At 42.1% G+C, this 26,155-nt stretch overlaps 1 protein-coding gene across 1 annotated transcript in view; it reads left to right on the top strand.

Annotated features, from left to right (window-relative positions):
• The first annotated feature begins 5,760 nt into the window (after positions 1 to 5,760).
• The window catches only part of LOC139925581 (adenylate cyclase type 1-like), a 36,533-nt gene continuing 16,138 nt past the window's right edge, over positions 5,761 to 26,155 (top strand). The window contains exons 1-4 of the mRNA XM_071917017.2: positions 5,761 to 6,369; positions 10,634 to 10,783; positions 11,053 to 11,171; positions 19,268 to 19,379. Of these exons, the coding sequence (XP_071773118.1) occupies positions 5,761 to 6,369; positions 10,634 to 10,783; positions 11,053 to 11,171; positions 19,268 to 19,379 (990 nt within the window). The remainder of the gene's footprint in view (positions 6,370 to 10,633; positions 10,784 to 11,052; positions 11,172 to 19,267; positions 19,380 to 26,155) is intronic.

The raw sequence follows: 26,155 nt of genomic DNA, 5'->3' as shown, positions 1-26,155 counted from the left end.
GAAAGGCTGAGATAGGGGCTCAGGTGCAAGCTAATCTGCTCTAACCCTGCACTAATTAGGATCAAGGCTAGCGGCCACTTTCTTCTGGTTATTGATCACCGGTCCCACCTTGCTGAGAGAAGTATTTGGCTCATAGGAGAACAGCGTAGGGCAACACATAAGAGGAAACCCCCCCACCCCACCCCACACACACACACCCCCACCCTGCCCGCTGAATCTTGTTTGTGTCTTTGAAATTCAATATCGAGTCACTGTTTAACATCCGGTGTTATTGAGCCTCATCTGTTCCCGTCTTCCACCAACCTGCCCTGTTTTTGCCTGTTTCCCAGTAACTGACCTGATCTTTCCCACTATCCCACAATTTCCCCCATCACCCTCTCTCTCTCTCTCTCTCTCTCTCTCTCTATCTTTCTCCCTCTCTCTCTGTCTCTCTGTTTCTGTCTATATCTCTGTTTCTTATCCTCTCTCTCTCTCTCTCTCTCTCTCTCTCTCTCTCTCTCTCTCTCTCTCTCTCTCCCCCTCTCTCTCTCTCTGCCCTCATGTGCTGCGCAGTGAACACTAACCCTGCACTCGGGCACTCAAGTTCAGCGTAGGGCACGTGAGACTCTGGAAAAAAGCCATGGTGGGAGGGGACAGGGCACATGGACCGGGCATGAACACACACACACACACAGACACACTTATACACACGCACACACGCTCACACACACACACATACACGTTGGCCTCTCCCAGATTACTTGACCTATCAGGAGCTTTAAGAGGATTCCACTGTGGGAGGGCTCTGCACTTGAATCTCATGCACCTGATGGCTATTGATCCACCCTAAGCTTGCACATAGACACACATGCCCAACAAGCACAATTGTTACTTATTTTTGTCTGTCATTATAAACACGCTTGTGACCTTGCTTCTTCATTTATCTGTGTTGCCAGAGGTTCTAGCCTGTAGTAGTGTGGTCCTTTGAATTCAGGTCTACAATACTTTAAAATAGCATAACCCGCCCTCCGTCTGACTCACCAGATTGAGTTTTTGGACAGAAATCATCCACACACTAATCCACAGCTTATTAAAGAGGAATAAATACACAGGCAAAGGAAAATCCTTTATATTTAGCCAATCTAAGCTCCTAAGCATGTCACTTTATTTACACAGTTTGGTTCGCAGCGTAGGTTATAATTGAAATAAATCTGTCCATAAAGAGTATACACCAGCTGTTGGGCTTATTAGCAATGCTGATGTGAGTGAAAGATTAGGAGGATGGTGCTGCCTGTGATCAAGGAGACACAGAGCCAGTCCCTCACATATGAAGGCTGACAAGCAAGCAAGCTGTTATGCGAACTGGAAGATATAATGTACGTTGTGTAGGAAAAGCAAGATTCTTTTAGTAATACACAATTATTAAAGCATCTCTAAGCCCAGCTGTTTTATTTCTGACAAACCTTCATCCCAGATTTAACGTGAGATATGATGTAATATAAGATTATGTAATGTAAGATGTAATAATCAGTAACTTTAGACCAGCGGTTCTCACACCTCTTTGGCTTACAACACCCAAAAAGGCAGCAATACCAACTCATAACACCCCGGTTGCAGCTGTGAACATTCAGAATGTTGAACTTTGACACCAAATGTCAATTTTTACTTTCCCTTCTCAGGCTCATTCAGTTAATTGGTTAGTACTGGAAGAAGAGGCTGTAAATATTCATCATATCAGAAGGAAAGGTCACTAAGATCACAAGCATGATAATGCATTTGTGTATCGGAGCTATATTCTTTCACATTTCATCAATCATCTTGTGACTCCCCCAAAATCATGTCGACTCCCAGCTTGAGAACCACGGCTTTATAACATTTTTCTCTTCCTCAACTTTTTCCTAAATCAATTCTGAAGCAACACACACACTCCATCTCTATTTGTTATAGTTATTGTTTTCCATACAGGATACTCACAGGAAAAAAATAACTGAATCTCTTTTACTATATTAAAAACCTGATATGTTATTGAAATGACAACAAACTAGTCTACTTAATAGTGCATCTAACAGGTGAATTACATCTGAATCATGGATGTTATTGGGGTAAAATAGCTTCTACATTTATCTGTTGTGATAACATATGAATGTGTTTTGGTGAGGGGACAAATCATTCTATGTGTTGAATGAGGACTAAGCCTGTGGATTTTTCCCTGACTCCAGTTTTGATTTGGTCATTATGTGTGTATTATGTTTTCACCCCTGACAAATGGAGTCTGCAGGCTCCTGCTCAAGGCTGGATTTGGACTCATTTTTTTTAGTTCATGTGAAAAATGGCTGACTTGCGGCCATATTTGATTCATACTTTCTATTTAATGAGTAAAAGAAAAAAAAAAAGACCAGATTTATGGCCATATTACAGCAAAAATAATGTGTGTATAAAGCATATAACTGTACTCGGAGTTTAGTTTGCTTAGTTTTCTTATTCTTCCAAGACATTGTATTTCCTCTGAGTATACCATGAGCAGTACACCTGACTGACACTTGAGGAAAAAAGTGTTTTTCCTCAGCACATTTTAATTAAGGCTGACATTAGCTAATTCACAACATGCTTTGCCAGTCCCTCTTGGGTCCGGCTTGGCTGTTTCATTTGTTGGTGTTGAGCCAATCTGTCTGTGATTATAAGACCAGCAATGCTTTAACCACATCTGGACACTGGTGGGACTTGCCGGCTGCTCTGCTATCATCGCGGATGATCACTTGATGACAGCAAGCGTACAGAGCATCATTTAGCTGAAGGCAGCAGTTGGCTCTGAGCCTTGTTTTTTATATGCTCTGCTTTTTCACCTTTATCCCCCTCTTGGACCAAACTATTGGTGTGTGAACTATCCTTCTCCAGCTTTCAGAAACAACCTGCTGGTTGAAGAATTAAGGCTGTGAAAATCTTTTTGAAGCATTTCTCTGAGAGGAAAAGACAGTGACATTTTTAACCGCTCAACTGACAAGAGAAGCTGACATTTGAGACATCGACCGACACAAATTTGGTAGCAAGCATTTGATAAGATGTACCTCTATATCCTATATATCGGCTTTTGGAAAGAAGCTAGAAAACTGGTTGAGAAGATTTAAATTTCTGATAATCCTCAATTTATTGGATACTCATCAAACTGTTCATTCAAATAGTGATAAATTAGATTTTGCGATGTAAATATTTAAAATACGTGCTCAGCTGTTTTAATTCATTTCAGATGTTCAGCTGCTTTATGTCATTTTTAGTTTTTGTGTGGGAATGAAAGAGCAACAGACAGAAATAGAGAGACAGAGATGGAGGAAGTGAAGACGCTGTTTAGTGGAGGAGCAAGCAGCAGGAAGCAGGCTGCTGTCTCCTTGTCCGATGCCCTTGGAGTGCAGCTCAGTGGTGTGAACTCCCATCAGACCTCTCTTTGTTCTCTGCAGATGAGGGCCGGCCGAGTGTGGCCGTGCGCTGACACCTGAAGCCATCAAAAGCAGGGGGGGATAACACTTTTATACCTTTACTATGCCTCTGCTTTCATCCCCGCTGCCCCGTGCCACAAGCAGGCCAAGAGGTCCTCCTGGAATACTGCTCACCTTCACAGAAATGCAAGGCAACCAACTGTCAATCAGTAGCACTCAAAAAAAAAAGAGTGCAAAGCTGCATGGACAGTTAAAAAGCATTTTGAATGTCAGATTTTCATCTTGTTTGAATGCACAGTTTGACATTTACATCAAAGGAATGCGAGATGTCTTATGAAACTGAAAACAGCCGCGCTCATTATTGAGATTAATTTGGGAGCTAGCTACCATACCAGTATTGAAATATTGATTAAAGTAATGACAGAAAATCAATGCCAGATTAATTACACTCTGGTAGGCCGACTCTAAATGAGGACACTGCTTTGTTTTATTTGCATGTTACCTTTGTGGGAGGCCAGGCCTTGCCACAGTATCCCTCTCACTGACAGGCAAACTAGGCTAAAAACCTGTTAGATAAGACAGAATATCAGCCTAATAGAAATGTGTCCTACATCCTGCGTCCCACATCTTTCTCTCAGAGGAGCGGAGGTAGATAAATGACACAGAAGAATGAGACTGGCAGGCAGACATGAGGCCATGGGAAGGTAAGGGACATTGTAGTGGACACATGCAGCAGACTGCAGGTCTTCTGACAAACACTGCTGTCAATCTAAATGGGATCCAGCCAAGAATGGACTATATCATTTACTACAACAGCAAGCATTCTGCAAATTTGTTTGCGATATCAGGGTTTACATCAACTCAATTAGGCTGTTTGTACCCAGTGAAGTCTATTCTAGATTGACAATGTTAGAATGTTATTTTTTGCCACATAAAACTGAATATTTTTGATGCTGGACTACTCTATTATAAAGCATTGCTCCTTTTTTTGACTCATTATTTAGTAGGCTGCCAAATACTGTGCTTTTTTTGCTTCTATTCTCACAACACCGCATCCATTTTATCTCTTTGTTTACCTGTCACAGTGTATTCACTCATTCAATAGCTGAGTTAGATCACTGAAAGCTAAGAATACTAACAGCTGAGAGAGCGAGAGAGAAAGAGAGAGGGGGGGAGTGTGTATGTCTTGGTAGCATGGTTGGGTGCTGGACTTTGGCATGGGCCATCCATCTGTCACTTTCTTACACCCTCCCTGGCACTGACGGGTCATGGCAGCGGCAGCCTGTGACGGATGACTAATCTTCCCCTGGTAATGAATGAGACGCCACCCTCTGAATGCCAAGAGGGTGGTGGTGATGGCGAGGGTGGCTGCCTCACTGGCAACACAGAAATCATATGACGGAAGGTATGCAAGCGTGTCCTCCCATGTCTCTGCCAGCCACAGCTGCCAGCGTAGCAGAATCTCTGTGGTGCAATCGCATAAGCTTTCATGGTTCTTTGATTTTTGATAGTGTAATGTAGCCTGCACTGTAGATATACAGATGCACAGGAGGAGAGAGAGAGAGAGAGAGAGAGAGAGAGAGAGAGAGAGAGAGAGAGAGAGACCATACCAAAGTATAGTCTGAAAATATTGATATCATATCCATTAATTCTGCTTCTGTATGTGTACATGTGTGAATACATGTAAGTGTGTGTGTGTGTGTGTGTGTGTGTGCGTGTGTGTGTGTGTGTGTGTGTGTGTGTGTGTGTGTGAAGGAGGGAGAGGAGGAGGAAGAGCATAAAAAAATCTATGTGAAAATAAGATACCACAGAGTGTCACTAATGATAGAAATATGTAATTTGGGGTTGGATGTGAAATTGCACTGTGTATGATGCATGCACTGCTCTGCTAGATTGACCAGAGAAGCTCTGCAGCCGCACCAGTCAAATTGTCTTGACTGTGTGTTAAGTAGCTGAGACCTGTCTTATCTTCACCTCATAATGCGCAGGCGTGATCCAATCTGAGCCCCGCAAAAAGCTGTTACCATCTGAACTAGACGTCGTGTGCGCTGCTCTGTGTATTCATGTTTTGCTCAAACGAATGCTAAAAAATCCCCTATGCAGTATAGATTTTGCAGATCGTCCTCAAAGGAAGATAGGACATGAAGGTTTCCTTGGTAACTGATCCCGACGAACAACAGATTTCAACCTGTGGATAGAGCGTGGAGCGCGTCTGTGGCCACTGGCCAGTATCCGCTATCTGGGACGCTCTGCCTCCAGCCTGCTGCGCGCTTTTTATTGCTGGCTCCGGTCTGTGGCGGTGTGGGATCCGGTGCTCCGTTGACATAAGCTGTGAACAGATTTTCAGTTTATGAATGGCACTGACATGGAGGAAATACCGTTTCGGAAAGTCAAAACCAGGCGGAAGAGAAGTCACTGTCCACCGGGTGTCCCTTTGACCACCATCGTCTGTGAGGACGAGTTCGACTGCAAAGAGCTGGAGTCTCTCTTCCAGAATTATAACCTGAAGCTGGAGCAGACGTCCACTCTCAAAGCCCTGGCCGTCCTCATCTTCATGGCATCAACACTGGCCGTGGTGGAGTTGCTGTCCGGCCCCAGCCTCACCATCTCCAAGGGGTCCCATCCGGTCCACTGTATCATCTTCGTGTCGCTGTTCATAGTAACTAACGTCAAGTACCTGCAAGTGACTCAGCTCCAACAGATCGTTAACCTGACGCTGCTCTTCGGCTTCACATTTTCTTTCCTCTGCTGTCCGTTCTCCCTCGGCGCGATGGGGATGGAGCCGCCGACGTCCCCGGAGCAAGGCATGTGGCAGCTCATACTGGTCACCTTCGTCGCCTATGCGCTCCTACCTGTGCGGACACTCTTAGCTGTCGTGTTTGGAATAATGGTCTCCATCTCACATATGATTGTAACCGCCACTTCGGTCACAGTAAAAACACAGAAACTGTGGAGAACGGTAAGCTATACCAAGCTCACGTTGACATGATTGTGCATTAGTGTCGTGCAAAATCAAATGTGCCTTATCAACTTGGATCCTCTTTTTCCATTAGTAGGCCTGTTTATCATTATGTGTGCCAGCTTCATCCCTGGCCAAAAGAGAAGCAAAGCCAAACAGACAGTGAAGAGTTCAGTTCAGCACTAAGGACAGCTCCCTGTTGTTAGACTTGATGCGATTTGCAAAGGCTATAGGCTTTGACCAGATTGGACACATTGTAATTCTGCTGATTTAGTTACAACAGCTAACGAAGTGGGTTCAAAAGCACAAACTCAGACACTGGATCAAGTTAAACGGGGGGTCATGTGAGCCCATATGAAAGGACAGTTGTATGGAGAGTTGATGAAAGGCTTGATCTAAACTTCTCATGGCGTGTGGACGATTTTGGGCTACAAACACCGGATAAGAGTGAATCAAACTGTTAACACTTCTGGAAACTCTTCCTTATGCACTCTGAAATATTATGTCTGGATGTGATGCTACACATTTACTGAGATTAATTAATAGTGGACTCTACCTTTGCTGGGGCATACCTGTATTAAGATTATATATACTGTTGTTGCTGAGTTGTATCATCACATTTAATGTAGCCTATAGTTCACTGTAGTGACACTCCACATCTCAGTCAAGACTATATTCTTACAATATTTATGTAGATTCAGAATCATATTGCATTGAGCATTTAACTAAAAGGCACTATACATTTAATGTATAGTGGACAAGCCACTGAATCTTGATGGATCAACTCTATTCCCTCTACATTATCTCCCTCAATAATAAATAAACGGTTCATTCCACACAATAACACGTATTATATGTGATAAATGGTCATCATAAAAAGATGATCTAAGGTTTTCATTACTCCAGCTCCTTTGAGCAGGTGATCATTCATTTTTCCAAGTTAACATCAATAATTTTTTAAAACAAAGAATGACACCATGCTGCAGACATCTCGCAGCAGTATACACAAAGAAAGAAAGAAAGAAAGAAAGAAAGAAAATAGATGAGCAGAACAGCTCCTAAGCCCACACATGACTCTGTTTCCTGGGGAATAGTCTGGTTCAGCCCCAGAGGATCTGGCTGAGAATGAAGAACCAAAGTGACGGCCTGCTAGCACCAGAAGTAGGACAAGTCGGCGGGCCAGACACACCACACATTCAATACTATGCAATGCTTCAGTTGTGAAAAAGAGGGCAAAGTCAGGCGTGTCATTTCAGAGCCGAAATAGAAATTGGTACACTGCTCTCTGTACATTTATATCTTTGTACCTCTCTCTGCCACAGACACACACAGACACACACGCACACATACACATTTCTGACTGTCATCAGGTGTGAGGAATGAAGATATGTCATATCAGTCAAACCCTGCAGGGGAAATGGAGCGGTTCATGACATGAAGATTGTGTATTTGCTGGGAAAGAAACTGAGATTTGATCAGTTCATTTTTCCCCTCTTTGGATGAGGACGGCGTATTTGTCAAGTAGATTGTTTTCCTGTTGTATGTATGCTGTGAGATACCCGCATAGCCAGGACAATATGTGAAGGACAGTGTTAGCGGTGCTACTAGGGATAGCTAATCCATTCAGCTTAGAGATGAGCTCTGTGGCATGACCCTGCGTGGCCCAGGCTGCACCGCCCACCTATAGGCTTCAAACCCTCTGCCTACAGTTTCCTTCACGGCTCAGTCTACCTCAAACATCCTGGTGAAGCAATACGTGTTGAGTTTAGTAGCAAGTGAAAACTAGCTTAGTGCTAGTTGCATGCTTGTCAGCTGTGAGTGTCTTGGCAAGTAATGTAGCCTAATAATTAAAAGTCTTGTCTATAATGACTGTCATGGATACAGACAACACTTCTAATCTTTTAGCAACAAGCATGGATTGAAGAAATGGGAAACAAAGATAACATCGCTACCATATTCAAATGCTGACCTCATCAGATAGTTGACTGAATGTGCTTACAGTCCACAAAATAGACAAAATCCGAAGAACCTTTGCAGCTACAGCTACAATTGCTAAGAGCAGGAACACATGTGACCAGTCCCAGGGAGTTCCTCTACATAATGCTACCCATAATTCCTTACAAACCCGAAGTACAACTGAAGATAACTCCACTCTTTTATTATCAAAAGACATTGTACAGTACATTGCTATAGTTATACATCTTAACACATCTTGAAAGGGACTCCTCTACAGATAGAGAGGCATATAAAGCTTGTACATCCTTCACCATACAGCACTATGGGGTGCTATCTTATTGATAGTATCTAATGCTCAAGTAGTCAATCAGTGCCATTTGCAAGCCAGTAGGGGTTTCCACCACAGGTACAAGCACAAGAATCAACAGCGTCATTAGCTGGACCCTAACACTTTTATACAACAGTCAGTTTGTTCATGCGCAGTTCAACATTCACTTACTCAGAGTCCCGCAGTCACTTGACCGTCATCTGAACATGTAGATGCTTGCCAGCACTGCTGCCAAGTATAGAGAAAAATTGCTGCCAACAACATAATCTTTTCAAGGACTGGGACACATGCTGTGTGTTTGTGACGTTAGTGGCGTTTAGCTGTGTGAGTTTGCAGTTAAAAGTGGTCTTTATGTTTTATATGATTCCTTGTCCCTCTCTTTATGTTGCTCAATGAAGCATAACTGCCCTGAAATTACACTGCATTAATAATTATAATAACAATAATAATTACGTCAACCACTCCCACAACATATTTTGAGTTATAATTTTATAGTGAAGTGTTGCTCGATGTTATTTGTTATAGCTTTACTGCAGAGCCATTATCCTCCATCACTGACTCAGGCTGTAGCAAACACTAGTGATGAATGACCAAAGACATGTAGAGAATGAATGACTTTATAACAATATAACTATTGCTTAGGGTAACGGCTTGCTGGTGTATGCAGTGTTTCAGCTAGATTTGTGAATGCAAGACCTTGCTTGGTTTGTGTACAAAGGCATACTCAGCCAACCTCACTGAAATGGAAAACACTCCCTTTCTATCTGAAGCTAGCTTCTCTCCCGTCCCTGCACCTGGTTGGAGGCAGTCGTACTACTGTGCATCTACTGTGATGGATGAACTAGAGCGGGGGTTCTCAAATGTTTTCACGGACCCCCAAATAGAAAAATATTAGGCCCCGGCGGTTCCCATTTGATAAGATTTTGTCCCAGAGACTCCCTGCCCCGCCTCCCCATATGGGAAGATTTTTTGTTGTTGTTGATTTAGTCTTGAAGCATGTAGCTGCAGTGTATATGGGGGAGATAATAGTAATGAAAGTGAAACCTACGATTAGAACAGTTATATTTTCTCCAAATAGGATAGAATGATTTATAACTTCAAAATGTTTTATTATACAACCCAATATAAGTTTGACTGAAAAAAAAAAAGTGCAGTATGGCTCTCTCACTCTGCATCAGCCTTATGTGTGAGCCAGATGGTTCAGATGCAGGTTTCTTAGCTTTACCCCTCAACTCTATCATGCATAATGAATGTAAAGCAACAGCACATATGTTGTGCCCCGAGAGGTTAGACCTGAATCTCAGACACCTGTCAGCTCAAAGTACTTAAAATTCACTGTCTTCGTCTTGATGGACAAAACAAGTTTGACCCTAGACAGATGCTTTCTTGCTTCAAAATAGATACTGTATGTCACTGCAGTGCGACACATGTAAGGTGTTTTGCGTCTATCTAATGTCTTGCACCGTCCCTTTGAAAATGACATCCTGATGTCCTTGTGCCAGGTGTATCATTATGTAATGTGAAACTCTGTAAGTTGCCCATACACTACTAGTCAAAAGTTTGGACACACATTATTATTTTTACTATTTTTCACATTTTAGAATAATAGTAAAGCCATCAAAACTATGAAATAACACAAATGGAATTATGCAGTGACCAAAAAAGTGTTAAACAAATCAAAACTATCTTATATTTTAGATTCTTTAAAGTAGCCGACCTTTGATGGAAAGGCTTTGGAAAGACATTCATACATAGGCATCAACTTTAAGACAATTAAAAACATAGTAAATTCAATCAGGTGTGTCCAAACTTTTGACCGGTAGTGTACATCTCTGCACCAATGTTAAAAATGTGTGTACGTTTATTGCACTTGGCAATAAAAGTGATTGTAATGATTATGAAAGCCAGCAGCCCTAATATGTGTGTTTAACAACCGTGCTGAAGAACTGAGAGTGTGTGTTATGTTGCTTGTGTTTGCAGTTGGTTGCCAACACAGTGCTGTTCACCAGTGTCAACCTGTCAGGGCTGTTTGTACGCATCCTGACAGAGCGAGCCCAGAGGAAGGCCTTCCTGCAGGCTCGCAACTGCATCGAGGAGCGGCTCCGCATGGAGGATGAGAATGAGAAACAGGTACAGGCACATGCATACTGTAGAGAGTATGGCTGAAAATCAGACGTGCGCGTAAGCATTCTCTTTTCTCCTTTTTCTTTTTTCTCTCTCCTGCGCCGTGAGTCATTTCCACACAGTATTCATTTCTGTTAGATTTCATGCCTTTTTGTCTCGCACTTTCCTTATCGCTACTAACACTTTCTCCTATGATAACTTTGTGGCTATATATATAACTTTCTTTATCTCTCTCTCTCTCTCTCTCTCTCACACACATACACACACACACTCAGGAGCGCCTGTTAATGAGTCTGTTGCCCAGGAACGTAGCTATGGAGATGAAGGAGGATTTCCTGAAGCCTCCAGAACGGATCTTTCACAAAATCTACATCCAGCGTCATGACAATGTCAGGTAAGCATCCTCAAAACAACCCAACACTAAAACCAACCTATCCACCATGATTATTAATACAAACTCCCCTAAGCTGTGAATTGACTGCAACTGTGACATCTGGAGATATATTCTCGTCGTGGGAGGATTTCCAGCTGAAATAGAGGGATAAACGCTGTCTCTGTGTATTATAGTGCATGCTAAAAATGAGCAGAATAACTTGACCAAACATGTCCTTTGGAGAGAACACTGAGGGCTACACAGTGTAGTGTGATTTGACCCAACAACGTCCTAAAACATTAAGACACCGCAGGCTGCAAAAAACTGAAACATTTAATTCTTATTGCAAAATATCAAGGGTGAGACCCTCGCTCATTTACTGAAGATTTGATTATTCATCAGCCCAAGGAAACCCTGCATTATTTTGCACTTTTGATTTATTTGGTAAAGGCAGAACACTACACAGCCCCTCATAGAATGTAAGTCAGCTAGTTCTGGTTCCAGGCAAAGACACAAATCAATGTTAGAATAATGCTATGGGTTGCAGTGAATGAACCCAACATCCTCTAATGTCAAGGTCAAAATCTGTCATGTTTTTGTTGGACTAAGGCTAGTATGCCATTGGTGTGTATGCCAACTTCTGGGCCGTCACATCTCAGCAGTCCCCAGGGGAAACAAGGCTTTGGGAGTTATGGTTCCTACTGGGTACAGAGAAAGGCGGATTAAGCAATGCTTAGTGAGCAGGAGATTCCTCTGGCGCTTATGCAATGTCCTGCCCGGTTGCCAAGCTCCGAAGTGTTTGGTTTCAGCTGCTCAATGTGTCCTCTGTATAGATCATTACTTTACACTACAGGTTAATGGCCATTGAATCCCAGGCTAACTGCTATGTGTGACAAATAGGTCCACAGAAGCAGCGATACAATTTATCTTACAGACTTACAGAGTCGGTATATTATTTGTGGCTGTCAAAGCCATTCAATGCTCTCTCTCTCTCTCTCTCTCTCTCTCTCTCTCTCTCTCTCTCTCTGTCAGAAGTTACAGTAAGTGATAGGCTTTGTCAGATGACATTAGCTAACATCAGCTAACACATCAAAACAATGCTATCGCAATTTGGGTTTGCGGGAGAAGTTCCAAGTTGCAAGAAAGCCATTATGGGTTTAATGAACCTCTGAATCCTCCCTCTCCCCTTTTAGTTTTCTCTCCTCTCTTCCTCCCTCCCTGCCCCTCTGCCTCAGCTTCCCTCCCTCCTTTTGTTCTGTAAACACACCAACTGTTAATCATTTAGGCCTGACGTTGGTGGATGAACCAGCTCTTCAATGATTTAACACCTCTAATGTCTCAGCCATTTATTTACCTCTGTCTTCACTGTGCTGCCGCTGCACAGCTCCGCATGTCACTCCCGCGTCCTTCCCACTTAGCTGTGTGTGTGTGTGTGTGTGTGTTAACTTTCCACCCCTTCCTCACTAAAATGTACAGTATGTGTGAAAGCATGAAGTTTACCGCTTCAGCTTCCTCCCTGTCTAAGCCTCAGTATTCTACTTCTGACGTTCCTTTGATTCTCCTTTTCATTCCCTACCTTAATCTGCTTCCTTTACTGTCTCTCTCACGGTATTTTTTTGAAATTCTCCCCTCTTATCATGCTCCAGCATTTCCTTGTTTCCTTTTCTTATCTCCTCCACTTCCTCCTTTCCTCTGTGTTGTCAGAGCAGCAGGGAGGCTTGAGGAGGAGAGTTTGCTTAGCCCTAGGATTAAGCTGCTGCAGGGGATTAAATGCAATGGAGACTAAATTCTTGTTGCATAACGCTGTGTGTGCGGTGGTTAAATATGGACACATCTCAGTGGAGCACTGCTGATTGCTTTTGTGCCTTGAACTCCTTCAGCTAGAGCCACCCTGTGAGAGTGATCTAGGCTCGATGCAGACATGATTTATGTGATTTGGGTGGGCTGTAATTAGAAAGTAAACAGTGTGCAGCGCAATTTACTCAATGTTTTTTTCATTATGTTCTGAGACCGTGGGCAGCGTTTGATTTGATTAAAATCCAACCAGGGGAATATGGTAATAATGATGGTTTGTGAAACCAGAACAGTAAATCAATAAAAGAACTGTATGATTCCAAAGTTACAAACCTGAGTGAGGTGTGTGGGTCATTATAGCTCCATATTTAGTTCTTCTAATGGGAAAATATGAGGCATTGCCGGAAATATGAGGGGTGGAAGTACTAACAATGAAATGATTAAAAATAGATGTGATGAAAATGCTTGTGAATTGACAACAAAGGTGATGAATGAAAGGGAAATTTGAAATCACCAGTTAATTAATCAAATCGCTTTTGAATTTGTCACACTTCACAATTTATCACTCTCCCGTTCAACTCACATGCTTTTTCATCACACTGTTTTTCATCACCTTTAAATTTATCAGTTAATTTTTGTTACTTCCACCCTTCAGGGCTCGCCTTAAGTGATTAACGGCAATTTTGTTGTTAATATAATAAATGATGAATGATATATAAAGTGGTGATAGATGATGAAAATGGCTCTGTTTTGATCAAATAACCTCTGTTTTAACCAAATCATCTTTGGATTTATCAAAATCAATCAATTTTTCAATTCACATGCATTTTCACCACAGCTTTTTTTTTTTTTTTACCATTTCATTATTGTTACTTCCACCCGTCATGCATAAATACACACAACATGTCAGTAAATTACCCTAATTTCTGCCAATAAAGGCATCTCCTTGGCAAAATAGATAATATATTGCTCTGTTACAAAATAGGAGGCTTTCAAAGAAGACTTTTATTAGTCCAATTAGTAGAACAGTTTGTGTGTTTGTGTAAGACTGTGAAATGAAGGATGAGCGCAGGATGCATAGAAAATGATGTCCATGTTATTGTCCATTTTATTGTTTTCTCCCGGCACTTATCGCACGCTCAGCCGTCTTGGTATGGGATTCCTCTTTGAATTCGCCCGCCCAAGGTTTCTTCCATTTTTTTTTCCCAATAGGGTTTTCTTGGGAGTTTGGGCTTGTTGTGTCTTTTTTGTGTCTTCTGTTAGTTTTGTTTCCTTGTGTTTTATTTTGTTGCATACTGTATTGCATCATTTTGGTTTGAGATTGATTGTTGATTAGTTAGATCTAGGCAGGCTCGTTCTCTGTGAAATCCTTTGAGACTTGCTTGTGATGAAGGGCTATATAAATAAACTTTACTTGACTTGATAAGAGAATGTGAGGCATGAGACTGAGTTCACTGAAAGAGTCATCAGTATACGTGAGTTACCTATTACTTATTGCCAATGTACTTTCCCTAAGCGGTATGTTGCACACTTTTGATTTGATTTGTGTAATGTGTCACTGTTAGGATTTAATCAAATCCCAGTGAGAATATATTCAAATACTGACACAGGTCATATTGCACAGAGAGTCCAAACAGACCCATGTGTATTTTGACAGATATATTTACTGGCCATATCACATCTAGAAAAAATGTCATCAGCCAAACCCCATAGAATATTTGTATCCCTCCAACTTACAAACACAGAGCCCAAACATGATGACAGAAAGACAGTCAAGGCATCTGCAAAGTCTTTGTAATGTTAGGCATACAGTTCTTCTCTTTCCCAGCTGACCTATTTGGGTCACTGAGAAGGATGTCAGTCTTGCTGATGCTCACACACACACACACACATACACCCACACAGAAGTAATTACAACCATTTCTCTTGTTGAAATTTGTTGTGGGCGGCTCATCACCTCGTACGGCTCTTCCTCCCTCGCCCAGCCAGATGTCAGCACACACACACACACACTGGCCACACATGCCCCAGAGAGACCCGTCCGGAGTTGACCCCCGACTTGGCACAAGGCTCGTGTCTTGTGTTGTGTGTTTGCATTGTAATCACATCTGCCCAAACTGCTATAGTGCCTCCCACTGAGCAGAATGGGAGATTAGCATAATTGGGGGAATAAGTCTCCTGGAATGTGTGCCCTTGGAGGGGAAGTGATGGATGAGGGTGTGAGGGGGGTCAAATATGGCTTTGTGGTTCCAGAGTGCAGGGAGGATATATTTGTTAACACCAAGCTAATCATTTCTGTATTACATGGCTGGAATAGATTCATTTGTTTTTACCCTGCATTCAAGTGATGTTGGGGTTGGGAATACGTCACAACTCGGTCATCTGAGTAGTTTGCGTTCACGTGCTTTATGGTTGGAAAATTGGTGAATCTTTCCTCAAATGTTTACACACATTGCCAGCCCTCTAAGCTAACATTAGAAATCGAGCTAGCGATAGCCTAGCTAGCAAGCAATCTTTATTTTCTTCTATTTCAGGGGATTATGAATGTAAATACCACAGGAAATGGAATGCTGTAGCACTATAGTTTTCAAGGAACATCCATGTCTTCTAAATTTGGACTTGTGGTCTGTTCAGCCATGCTGGAAAGAGCAATTACGTCACAACTCAGCCAATTCAGTGATGCAGTGCTGCATCTACAATCACGATTTCTCCGACTTGATCATCCGACATAATAAGTTGTTCGTGTGGCACTTCCTGGTCTGAAACTCGTTCACACCGTAAATCCGACACCACTTGAATGCAGCATTTGTGCTGTGTCTAGAGTTTAGAGTTAGGCAGAGTTATGAGTTGGGGCTGAGGTCTTAGGCATGAACTGGGGCTGTGAACTCTGTGGTAGGCTGAAGGTGTGGCCTGGGCAGAGGGTCTGGCTGGGGCTAGGACCAGCACCGAAGGTGTATGTGAGGCTGGAGCTGAAGGCATGGCTGTGGCAGGGTCAGGGGCAGAAGGTGTGAATATGGCTGTGGCTATGACCAAGGGTGTTGCAGAGTTGGTGCAGAGGGTATTGCTGGGCTGGACAGGGATTGAGTGTATGGCTGGGACTGGGGCTGAAGGACTGGGGCTGGGGCTTATGCTGCATTCTGATATAAATGTATTTACTGTAAATATGACCTGCCGACTGGGAAAGACTGTTACATCAACCTCCTATAGGTAATGAATGGGACTTTTTTGCAGGCTCCACGCATAACGAGTTGTGGAAGTGTGTGAACACAAGCGGGAAACACTGCAGCAAATCCACTGATGTCGACAGTCAGACAATAAAAATCAAAATTATCGGTTATTTTCACAGTAATACAGTCAAGTCTACTTGCAAAAAGTGAGTAATGACTGCTGCACTTTGTTATGGTTTTCTTATCGTTGATGTGGACATGAATTTTCTTACCGTGCCACAAGAGTACTTGAGTTTTGTTAGACAGACAGGCAAGCCCCACTGTAGGCAATGAATTTGTGTAGCGCCATGGCAGCCACCTCAAATTAGTTGCTTCTGTGTCGACTAGTGGGAGTTAATCAACTTTGTCCGACCCAAATATTTTGATATTCAAAGAGTTTAGTTAGCTGTTTAAGCTTTTAATAAACAAGACATGGAGTTGGAGAAATAATTCAATTAATCCAAATTGATTGAGGAAAAACTACTGCTAATGATTGCTGAATTCACTGGTAAATCATCGTAACAACACAGACCCACTGGGGACATCGACCATATCTTCCTCCAGGCAGCCTTTTCATTTGGCGAATAAAAGGCATGTGTAGTGGGGATCATGCAACACATGACTGTCACTGTGCAGGAGTTTGTTAGCATACTTGGGAGCATCCTATTAAGTGGGTGGAAGGCAACTTGCCTGTTTATTGTGAGACTCAGTTAAGAGAGATGGCATATATTGCAGTGAGAAGTTGCAGGCTTACTTTACTCTGAAAGCAGGACTCTTCACAAGCAAAAACAGGCAGGACTCGGCTGACAGCACCCTCAGTAAAGCAGCTAGGTTTAGGTGAAGGTACACGTAAATGATGATGATGATGATGATGGGTTGCAAAGCTAACAGGGTAACTAACTTTATACTTTAATATTTAAGTGTCCTTTTTTTTATACAAACCATCACTGTTTACTCTCTTGATCAACTATTCTGTCCAAGCTTGGCATTTGTTTTAATGTTTATTGGTTTCTTTGGAGAAGCTATTAGATTATATACATTTTTTTTAAACTTTTGATCTGGTTTAATTTTTATACAACCTGGAGATGAGGATTGAAAATGTATTCTGAAAAAGAAAACACTGGTGAATCAAACCAATCTAACATTCACAAAGAATTGACAGTTCTTCCCTCGCACCTACGATCGTTAAACCGTCCTCCACTTAAACCTCATCCACAGTAATAATAATAATAATAATAATAATAATAATAAACTTTATTTGTATAGCACCTTTCATACAAGAAATGCAGCTCAAAGTGCTTTACAACAAAGAAATTACATGCACCAAGTGCTTCACATAAAACTTGATAATGATAGTGAGAATAAGATAAAGAGGAGAATAGAATACATAAAATGCATCTTCACATGAAAATAGACATAGAATGAGCATAACATAAGATGGGAAATGAAACCCACTGAATAATAATAGTAAAAATATGAGGAATGCATAACATAAGATGGAAAATAAAACCCACTGAAAAATAATATGAAAATAAAGTTAAAGAATAGAGTACATAGGATGCATAAAATCAAGTAAAATACAACATTTTAAAAGAAGTGCAGCAGTGCACAGTCCACTATGGTTTTTGAATACATAATTGCGAAGGCTGGGGCTGGGAATTCTTGGTTAAAGTTACATTAAGCCTGTTTGGGTTTATATTGTGCTCCTGTGAGAGAATGTCAGAACAGAGGCCAGAGACCTTTGGGTGAAAATCAGCATCAGTAATTTGACTTTTAAGATTGTTCATGAGGAACAATTTATAGGGAAATTTGTAATTGTTTTGGCTTGGAGCCCCGAACAGGCATAAAACAGAATTTGTTGTGTTGGTTTGAGGGATTATATCACTGGGCATGTGTTGTGTAGGCTGGTCATTCAAAATCAATTTGGTCTTTATCCAGTTCTTCGCTCTATTGTCGCGCAATGTACTGCAGGCATTGTTTAAGGGTGCAACACACACAAACCTACATCCATGCAACTGTTGGGTGTTTTATTTTATTCACTGGTCTTGAATACAGTCCTATTCAGACTTCTAGCAAATTAAACTTTTAACTGTAAGTGTTTCCACTAACACAGTAGTTAACGTTCCAAATGTTTGTCAGTCGCAGATGGTCGCCAATTAAAACATTCACAGCAAATTGAATCCATTGCCCCTCATTATGTTGACATCTGTGAGACGACAAAATGACATTTAGCAGCTCCCCTTCAAAGATCCAGCACTCTGTCACATCGCGAAAAGTCCAGCCCACATGAAGACAACAGTCTGCCTTCAACGCGAGAGCCGCAGACACGCAAGTGGTTTTGGCCAGTCACGGTTTGATGACTAATCCCCTTCACACCCTCCATTGCCACACGGCACTCAGGGCAATTCCTTCACAAGAAAAGTTCCTGTTCTGCTCTGATGCAGATTGATAATGAGTAGTCTCTCAGGGGCACGGGGACCATATTAAGACACCGGAGTTGTCAACCCAAGTAACCTTTCCTTCGGGCCCTGTTGTCAAGCTATAATGAAACATGACGAATAAGATAATCAGCACAAAATAACGAACAGCACAGAAAGCGCTTAGGGTATATCAACAGTGAAGATAACCTCAGTGACCCTTGGAATGCAAAGTTCAGACATCAAGCTCTTTCAGTCCTATAAACCATCTGTCAGAGGGGAAGACAAGCTCACCTGGAGACTCTGACAGTGTCGACATGGTTGCGTTATATCCCAGAATGCCGTCTCTCCGGCTCCTAACAGGACACGGCTCCACTTTGATCCCCGTGAGAATGGTCCCGCTTCTATTTTGAGTCGTTCTGCCTGACTGCGCTGCCAGTCAGTTAGAGAGTGGAGCGGGGTCTTTTCGCTGCCACGGGTCATTAATTTGAATGTTTGATTAGTTTGCGGTAAACACATTAACCAGAGAGAATGTTCAAATTGACTTTGGCTCAGGCTTCCTAAATGTCATTTTAAACAAATTCCTGACAGCTAATCTGATCAGGCACCCAATAATCTTGTTTCCTTGATACAGTCTAACATGCTGCTATAAATAACCTGAATTGACCCAACCCCCCTCTTTTCTCTCTCTCCCTAACAGCATCCTGTTTGCAGATATAGTAGGCTTCACCAGCCTAGCCTCCCAGTGTACGGCCCAGGAACTGGTTAAACTACTAAATGAGCTGTTTGGAAAGTTTGATGAGCTTGCCACGGTGAGTCCATTGTCCTTCCTTGAGCACTTTGTTATCACTCAATTACTGTCACTGGTGCCATTTGTCTCAAACGAGGCTGCTCTTTTGCTCCCTGTGTACACTCTGTCCAAACTCTGACCCAGCAAGGCTTACCAAGTGTGTGTGTGTGTGTGTATGTCTGTGTGTGCTGCTTTAAAGATATTGGCTACAGGCTGCTGGCACACGCCGCTATCGTACCGGCTTAGCATGATGTCACAGTGAACACTGGAGGCCCATATGATGTTTAATATGATTACCCAGTGCTTCATTTGAGGAAGAGTTGACAGACCTCTTTAATCCATGGCAGATTTACCCGGGGCTAAACCTTGTCTCTACTCTGGCTGTCTGAATGAACTGAATGAAGGGACTGCTGAGTCGTACTTGTCCCAATCTCTTGGTTCGCATGAGGGAAAGATTTGAGCCCCCCCATCTGCCAATATTGCGTTCTTTGTGATTTCAGTACTGAAAATCCGCTCAACTTTTGCCGTGATTTTGACCGTTGCAGTTAATCTAGTGGTTTTCTCCTGCGCTGCTTTCCGCACCAGTGTTACAAAATCTAATGAATCAAAATACTGTAGGTACTTTGACGTGCTTTAACCTGCCATTCAGAGTCAATGTGCCTCTTAGAAATGGTATGACATCGCTCCCTCTCCAGCTTTCCCATGGTGGCTCCATGCCTACAGTGTGAGTTTGGCTGACACATATCTGTGTTTGGTGAGAGGGTTGAGCCCCCTGGACCCTGCAGATCACCCTGCCATTGCCTTATCTACATGTAATCTGCCCTCTATTACTTACACTGCGCACATGCCCCTGTCAAATCCTTTAATCCACAGGATTACAACTAACCCTTTTTTGCTTTCATAGAACATTTTCTTGGCCTTATTGAGGGCTCTATTTTTAACTTGTTTGTTTACATGCACAAAATAGAACTGAATAAGAAGAAAGTGCCTCTCATAAGACGGATGTTTGGGATACATGGACGGATGTTTGTTTTTCATAGATAGTTTTTCAAGTTGTGTTGACTTGTCATTGTCAAATAATTGTCATTTTTTCTAATTAATCTTGGCTCAGTTGGTTTACTTGGCACTCACTGATTCATATGTCAGCAACAGTCTTTCTTCATCCCACTGAAAGTTGCATTTTACCCTGAGATGCTATTAGCCGTACCAAATTAAGAAAGCAAGACGATTACATGCAATTTAATGCACACACTCTCATTTATAAGTCGAGTCATGCCAACAAGTCAATACATTTTCATTTGAGCTTTTTCATTTCAAAGAAGCTACATTTAATTTAGCTGCAAATTATACATTTTCACCCTCATCTCCCAGAGTAGTTAGGCTAGCAGGGACGCTTTCTTGAGCTGTGTCATTTCTCTTGCTGTTGTGATTTGAGCTGTCTCATTCTTTTAGCTACAACTGAATAGATTGGTCTCATCTCCTCTTGGCTGCTCGCTGGGAGCTTGGTGTTACACTGAAAGGCTGTCCCCAGCCCTGAATCTTGTCATCAGCCGTTCTAGCCTTGCCCTGACCCAGAGCCCCACTCATTCTGATCCACTCTGGCAGGAAGTGGCAAAGCCAGTGACTCATGGCCGCGGTCACCGTGGGCACGCAGACTCTTCTCGTTCCATACGAGGAGCGGGCGATGCCACATGGCCACTGGGCATCGTCTCATCGTACCATTCCAGCACCATCCCCACACCACCTGTCCACTCTTTGGACTTGTCAAGCTGCGGGGGAAGTGGGCCAGGAACGCAGTGTTCTTCTAAACTGCTATTGATGTAGTAGGCTAGACCAAGGCCCTTCTTTGCTCCTCTCCTGTTCTCTCCTCTCCTCTCCTCTCCTCTCCTCTCCTCTCCTCTCCTCTCCTCTCCTCTCCTCTCCTCTCCTCTCTCCATCTGTTCGGTCCTGAAGCCATCTACTTCCATATTTAATATAGACGAAGATAAGGCAGCAAACTTGAATTCAGCTTTATCAGAAAGCTTCCACTCTCTCAGTCCAGCTGCATTCTCACCACCTTTTAACCTCCGCTAGCTAACAATCTCACACCAGTTTCCAAACTTCACACAAACTCACTTCACTGAATGTTGCTTGAGATGTTTGAACATTTAGTTAATTTTTCAGGGGAAAAAATGAGTGAGAGATTTGTTTCTAAGCGGATGAATTGGTTCATAACTAGAATGTGATTTGAAACACCAACTAGTCTTCCTCAGGCCAATTCACTCTATTAACAGTGTGTGTCCCTAGATGAGTTTTCAACAGTCTGGCCGGCACCCGAAACAACAGTTTCTGTTGTGGAGAGGGCTCGCTAATTTATTCACGGTTGTTGTGATGCGATAACATTTAATGGCTCTGGGTTGGATGTGTGTGTGTGTGTGTGTGTGTGTGTGTGTGTGTGTGTGTGCGCGTGCATGTGTGTGTATGCATGCATGTGTGCTTGCGTGCATGCCTCTCCTCTGTTTCCATGGCAGAGTTTCATGAAGCTTTTCATCCTTGTCTTTCCTTTCTCTCCTCTCTCAACGCCTCCCTGCATCACAGCTCTCAGACTCCTCCGCTCCTTGTTTCTCAGCCTTTTGATTGACATGCAGCAGCCTACTTCCCTCAACTGTGTCTTTTATGCCCCGTGGTTCTCTGCACTCTCTTCCTCTCTCATGTTTCCATTTTTAGGATGACTCAATGATATGTCTATCCACCATCTTTTACTTTCTCGAACCAGTCAGCGCTCCCTTTTCATTCATACACATATAACTGTGAAAGCTTACAAAACACGTCACATATACAGTGCATGCATGTGTCCTGGATTTTAGATTAATTATTTCTATCCCTTAGTAATGATGTGTTTCACTGCAATTTCATTATCTTTAAGAAAAAGTTACACTGTACATTTATTTTCATCAAAACAACATATCATTTGAACTAACAATCCGTATTTTAACACCATAACTGCTTCAATTGGAAGAACTGATAAAGCACTGACTGATCTAAAGTAGTTACAAGTAACCTGAGGTGGTATTATGTGATTTGACCTATATTGTCTGTTTGTGAAGAAACTTTTTAATAAAGCTTCTCTCCTCAGCTACATTGAAAGTGCAGCTACTTCGTATTGGAAGAAGTTGAACTACAGCAAAGCTACCCTGAAGCGAAATATAGTTTTGTTAACTAGTAACTTTGAGAAAGTAGCTCAAACTGCTTTGTGAAAATGATCATCTGCAGTGTTATATAATACAAAATCACATGACAAGAAAAAAATGCCAGGGAAAAAAATCCATCTGATTAGGATGTCAACAAAAATTTTTATTATTTTCAAATCAAGTGCAAGGAGTGTTTATAATGCCCACGCTCCGACAGCTGCCTGCCAGAAAGTAGAGTCTGGATCTAAGCGCAATTCAAATAACCTTATTTGGGTTTGTCACAGGAAGAGGTGCAAGGAATGTTAACTTTCTTTTGTATGTCATGTCTATCAGTCGTGTTTTCCCTCAGCCGCCTGTCTGCCACAGACTGCAGACTGGACCTGTAAACCCAAACCAAACAACCCACTGGATTCTTGACAGAAAAAAAGTGGAAGGTGGAAGTGGAAGTTAACTTTCTCTTGCATGTAACATTGAAATAAATAAGGGAGATTGAATCAAAACAAGAGGGGCCACAATAAAAAAAGGAATAAAAAAATAATGACAGGATGAAAATGTGATTCTCCTCTTTTTTTATAGCCAGACATAGTTGGTAGTTACTATGGTTCAAAATTACCAAAAATAATAAACTACTAAAAACAATATGGCTAGCAGAACCCATTGTTTTAAAGAAAAATGCTAACAATTCTCACAAACTGGTTTTAGGGTATTGGAAGGACAAATTATAAAACTTTTTTTTCTATGCTAATTAACTCAAGAGAGAGAAACATGATTCTATATGATTAGAGAAAGCATCCCAGATTTTATTTACCATTACTTTGATAGATAACTCATTTGTTCACTTCATTAGGGCTATTGAGTCAGTTTGTCAGAGAAACTGTCTGCTTTATTATAATCATTCGCTGATTAAGATTTTTTCATATGGCAGAAAAATGTAGCGTTGTTCTCTCTCAACACTGATGTAGTTGGGGTGCAAAGTTAAATTGTTTTGACAATAATGATAGGTTGATACAACCACTGAAAACTTTGCAGGGAAACATGCAATCACTGCTTGCAGACAGAAGAGGAGAAAAGCCAGGAGTGTGGAGGAAAGGATGGGAGAGAGCTTTCTGTTAAGCAGCAGAACTTCTCTAATGCTCTTAGAGATTTTGCCCACTAGAGGCCTCTAGCAATGCATCACTCTCCGTGCCTTTATTAATGAAATGTTGACTTGACAGACCTCAGCATGCCATAGTAAATTGGAAGAATTTTAATTTTAGTGATATATACATAATGACCTGATATAAAATGCATAACCCAGCATGATTAGCTGTGATTAGAATTTGGAAAATGATTTTCTATTGTGTATTGGGGATGCAGTAGGAATTGCTTTAAATCCACAATGCTCAAACAAGCAGAGGTGGACAGATAGCCCGAATGGCTGACTGATTCACAGATAGACAGAGGCAAACGATGATAGAGAGACAGACTGAAACATTGACCGACCACCTGTCCCGTGTCCTTTTAACCCACAAAGTTACAGGAGTTTTGGCACTAAACCTCAGCACCATCAATAATGTGTACGCTGCACTGATGTATGCAAGCTCCCTCCTTTATGGGAACTGGACTGCTGCACTCAGCTAGCTAGTTTTTCCTTGGTACTTAAGGTTCTATCTCTGTAAGGTATCTCTGTCTCTCTCTCTGTCTCTCTCTCTCTCTCTCTCTCTCTCGGCCTGTGTGCACTGTCTGTTTTATTTGCATCCATGCATGTATATGGGGTGGCAGGTTGGCCTGGAGGTGCAGAGGTTGTCATAATGCCACAAGGCTTCATTAGGACTGACACCAGGTTGTGTTCCAGTTGTGAACTAGTGAGTGGAGGGTGACTGGTAATACAGCAACGCCAACAATTTTGTTTGCTGCAAACAATTTGTTTTGACTGGCTCATAATGTATATTTACAAAGACTTCCCATGCATTAGCCTATCCTGAAGGCACTGCACTCAAACTGTGGCTTTGCACTCTGACCTCACTGAAACAGATGACAAGGCAGGTCTGACTGAGATGCAAGTCTACCAGACTCTCTACATTTCTCGGTATCCATCTTTCTTTCTTCTACACTGATGACCACCCAGATTGCCCACAGTGCTTGAGTCACATGATAGTGGTAATCCTGCTTGGGTCTGAATCAGCTCCTAAGCCCTCACAGTGCAGATTAGCACAGGAGAAGTACAGAGGAGGAGAGTCTGTAAGTACCAGGGTTTTCCCTGCTTCCTGTAGTTCAGCCATGCCTCACTATAGCCCCATCTGTTCCCCCTGAGTTACCCCTACCAGACCTCATTCAGCCCGCGTCCTGTTACGATCACATGAGGACTTGGACTTAAAGAGAGTACCAGAAAAAGTGTCTTCAAAATGTGAATACAGAGGCTAAGAAATGCCTGTCCAATAAGGCATTGGTCTTGTTTTGTTTTTGCTTATAATGGCATTTATATACAGTATGTGAATATGTTATAGGAGCCAGGCCACAGGGATACTGTTTTTGAATTTTTAAATAAAATAGTATTGTCTTGTGTGACTTATGACTTTTCTTTTGACATCCTACCTAAGCTGTCTGTTTGAAATGGGGCTGTGTGTGTAGAGGGCCTTTGAAGACCAGAGGAAGGGAGTCTTGTCTCATCCCGGGTCTAATGGAGATTTATGGACTTCTCTGTTTTCTCTGTAACGCTCAGACAGATAGAGAACTCAAACAGAGGCCAGCTCAATGTTCAACTATAGAAAGTAAACACCTTTGAAGCCATATAGGTATTTTGTTGTTAGTTTTAGCATTTAGCTCATTGCTCTGATCCTAGTTGTTTAGTTTGATATATTCAGCCTGTTTCCAAGTATCTTGACCAATCCTGAATTCTTAATTAAAATGAATAAATGTTGATTCAAGTTTAACGTACTTAGTACGATTATTTCGTAGAATAATACATTTGTTAGGCATAGGCATGTCATAATACCGTAGAAAGACAATGCAAGAAAGTAATTTTGTTACAGGAACTGTCTTGTGAAATGGAGCGTTGCTGCACTCATAGCATTGATGCATAATATATCTTTATTTGAGCCAACGTTTCAAAAGAAAATGTCTTCCTCAGGGCAAAACTATGGAAATCCACTAAACAGTCCACAATATACTGTAGTTCTCTCTGTATGATTGCTGCTCCTTACTCATAGAGTGTCTTTTACTTTGTGTACATGCACATGTGCTTCTGTGCCACTGAGCATTCAGACAGCAAGAGGACAGCATGTAAAATTACATGGGCCAAATAGTTTCTGTGCTACTAACAAGCCCTTGCTGTCTCTCTTCCCTGAAACTCACATGGCTTGCATGTTAAAAATAGAGCATCCATCTTGTCTTGTGTCCACCGATGTGCATAATTATGAGTCTTTGTGCTCTTCACATGCCTGGCCCGCGATCCCATTACCTCCATGGAAACAATGAGGGGTTACGAGAAGGCGTCCACGGTAGCCCAGTCTCCCTGGTAAAATGAATGTCTGTGGCTCATATCCTCTAATGATGGGTTATATTTGTAAGCCGCCTTTTCATGCCACTGCTCATTGTCCCTAGAGAGTGAGAGTGACTCACCTTATTTGCCAAAGTGAGACTGATCTGT

Source organism: Centroberyx gerrardi, chromosome 13, assembly GCF_048128805.1.
Source record: "Centroberyx gerrardi isolate f3 chromosome 13, fCenGer3.hap1.cur.20231027, whole genome shotgun sequence".
Taxonomy (NCBI): domain Eukaryota; kingdom Metazoa; phylum Chordata; class Actinopteri; order Beryciformes; family Berycidae; genus Centroberyx; species Centroberyx gerrardi.
This window is presented reverse-complemented; position numbering and strand designations above follow the sequence as displayed.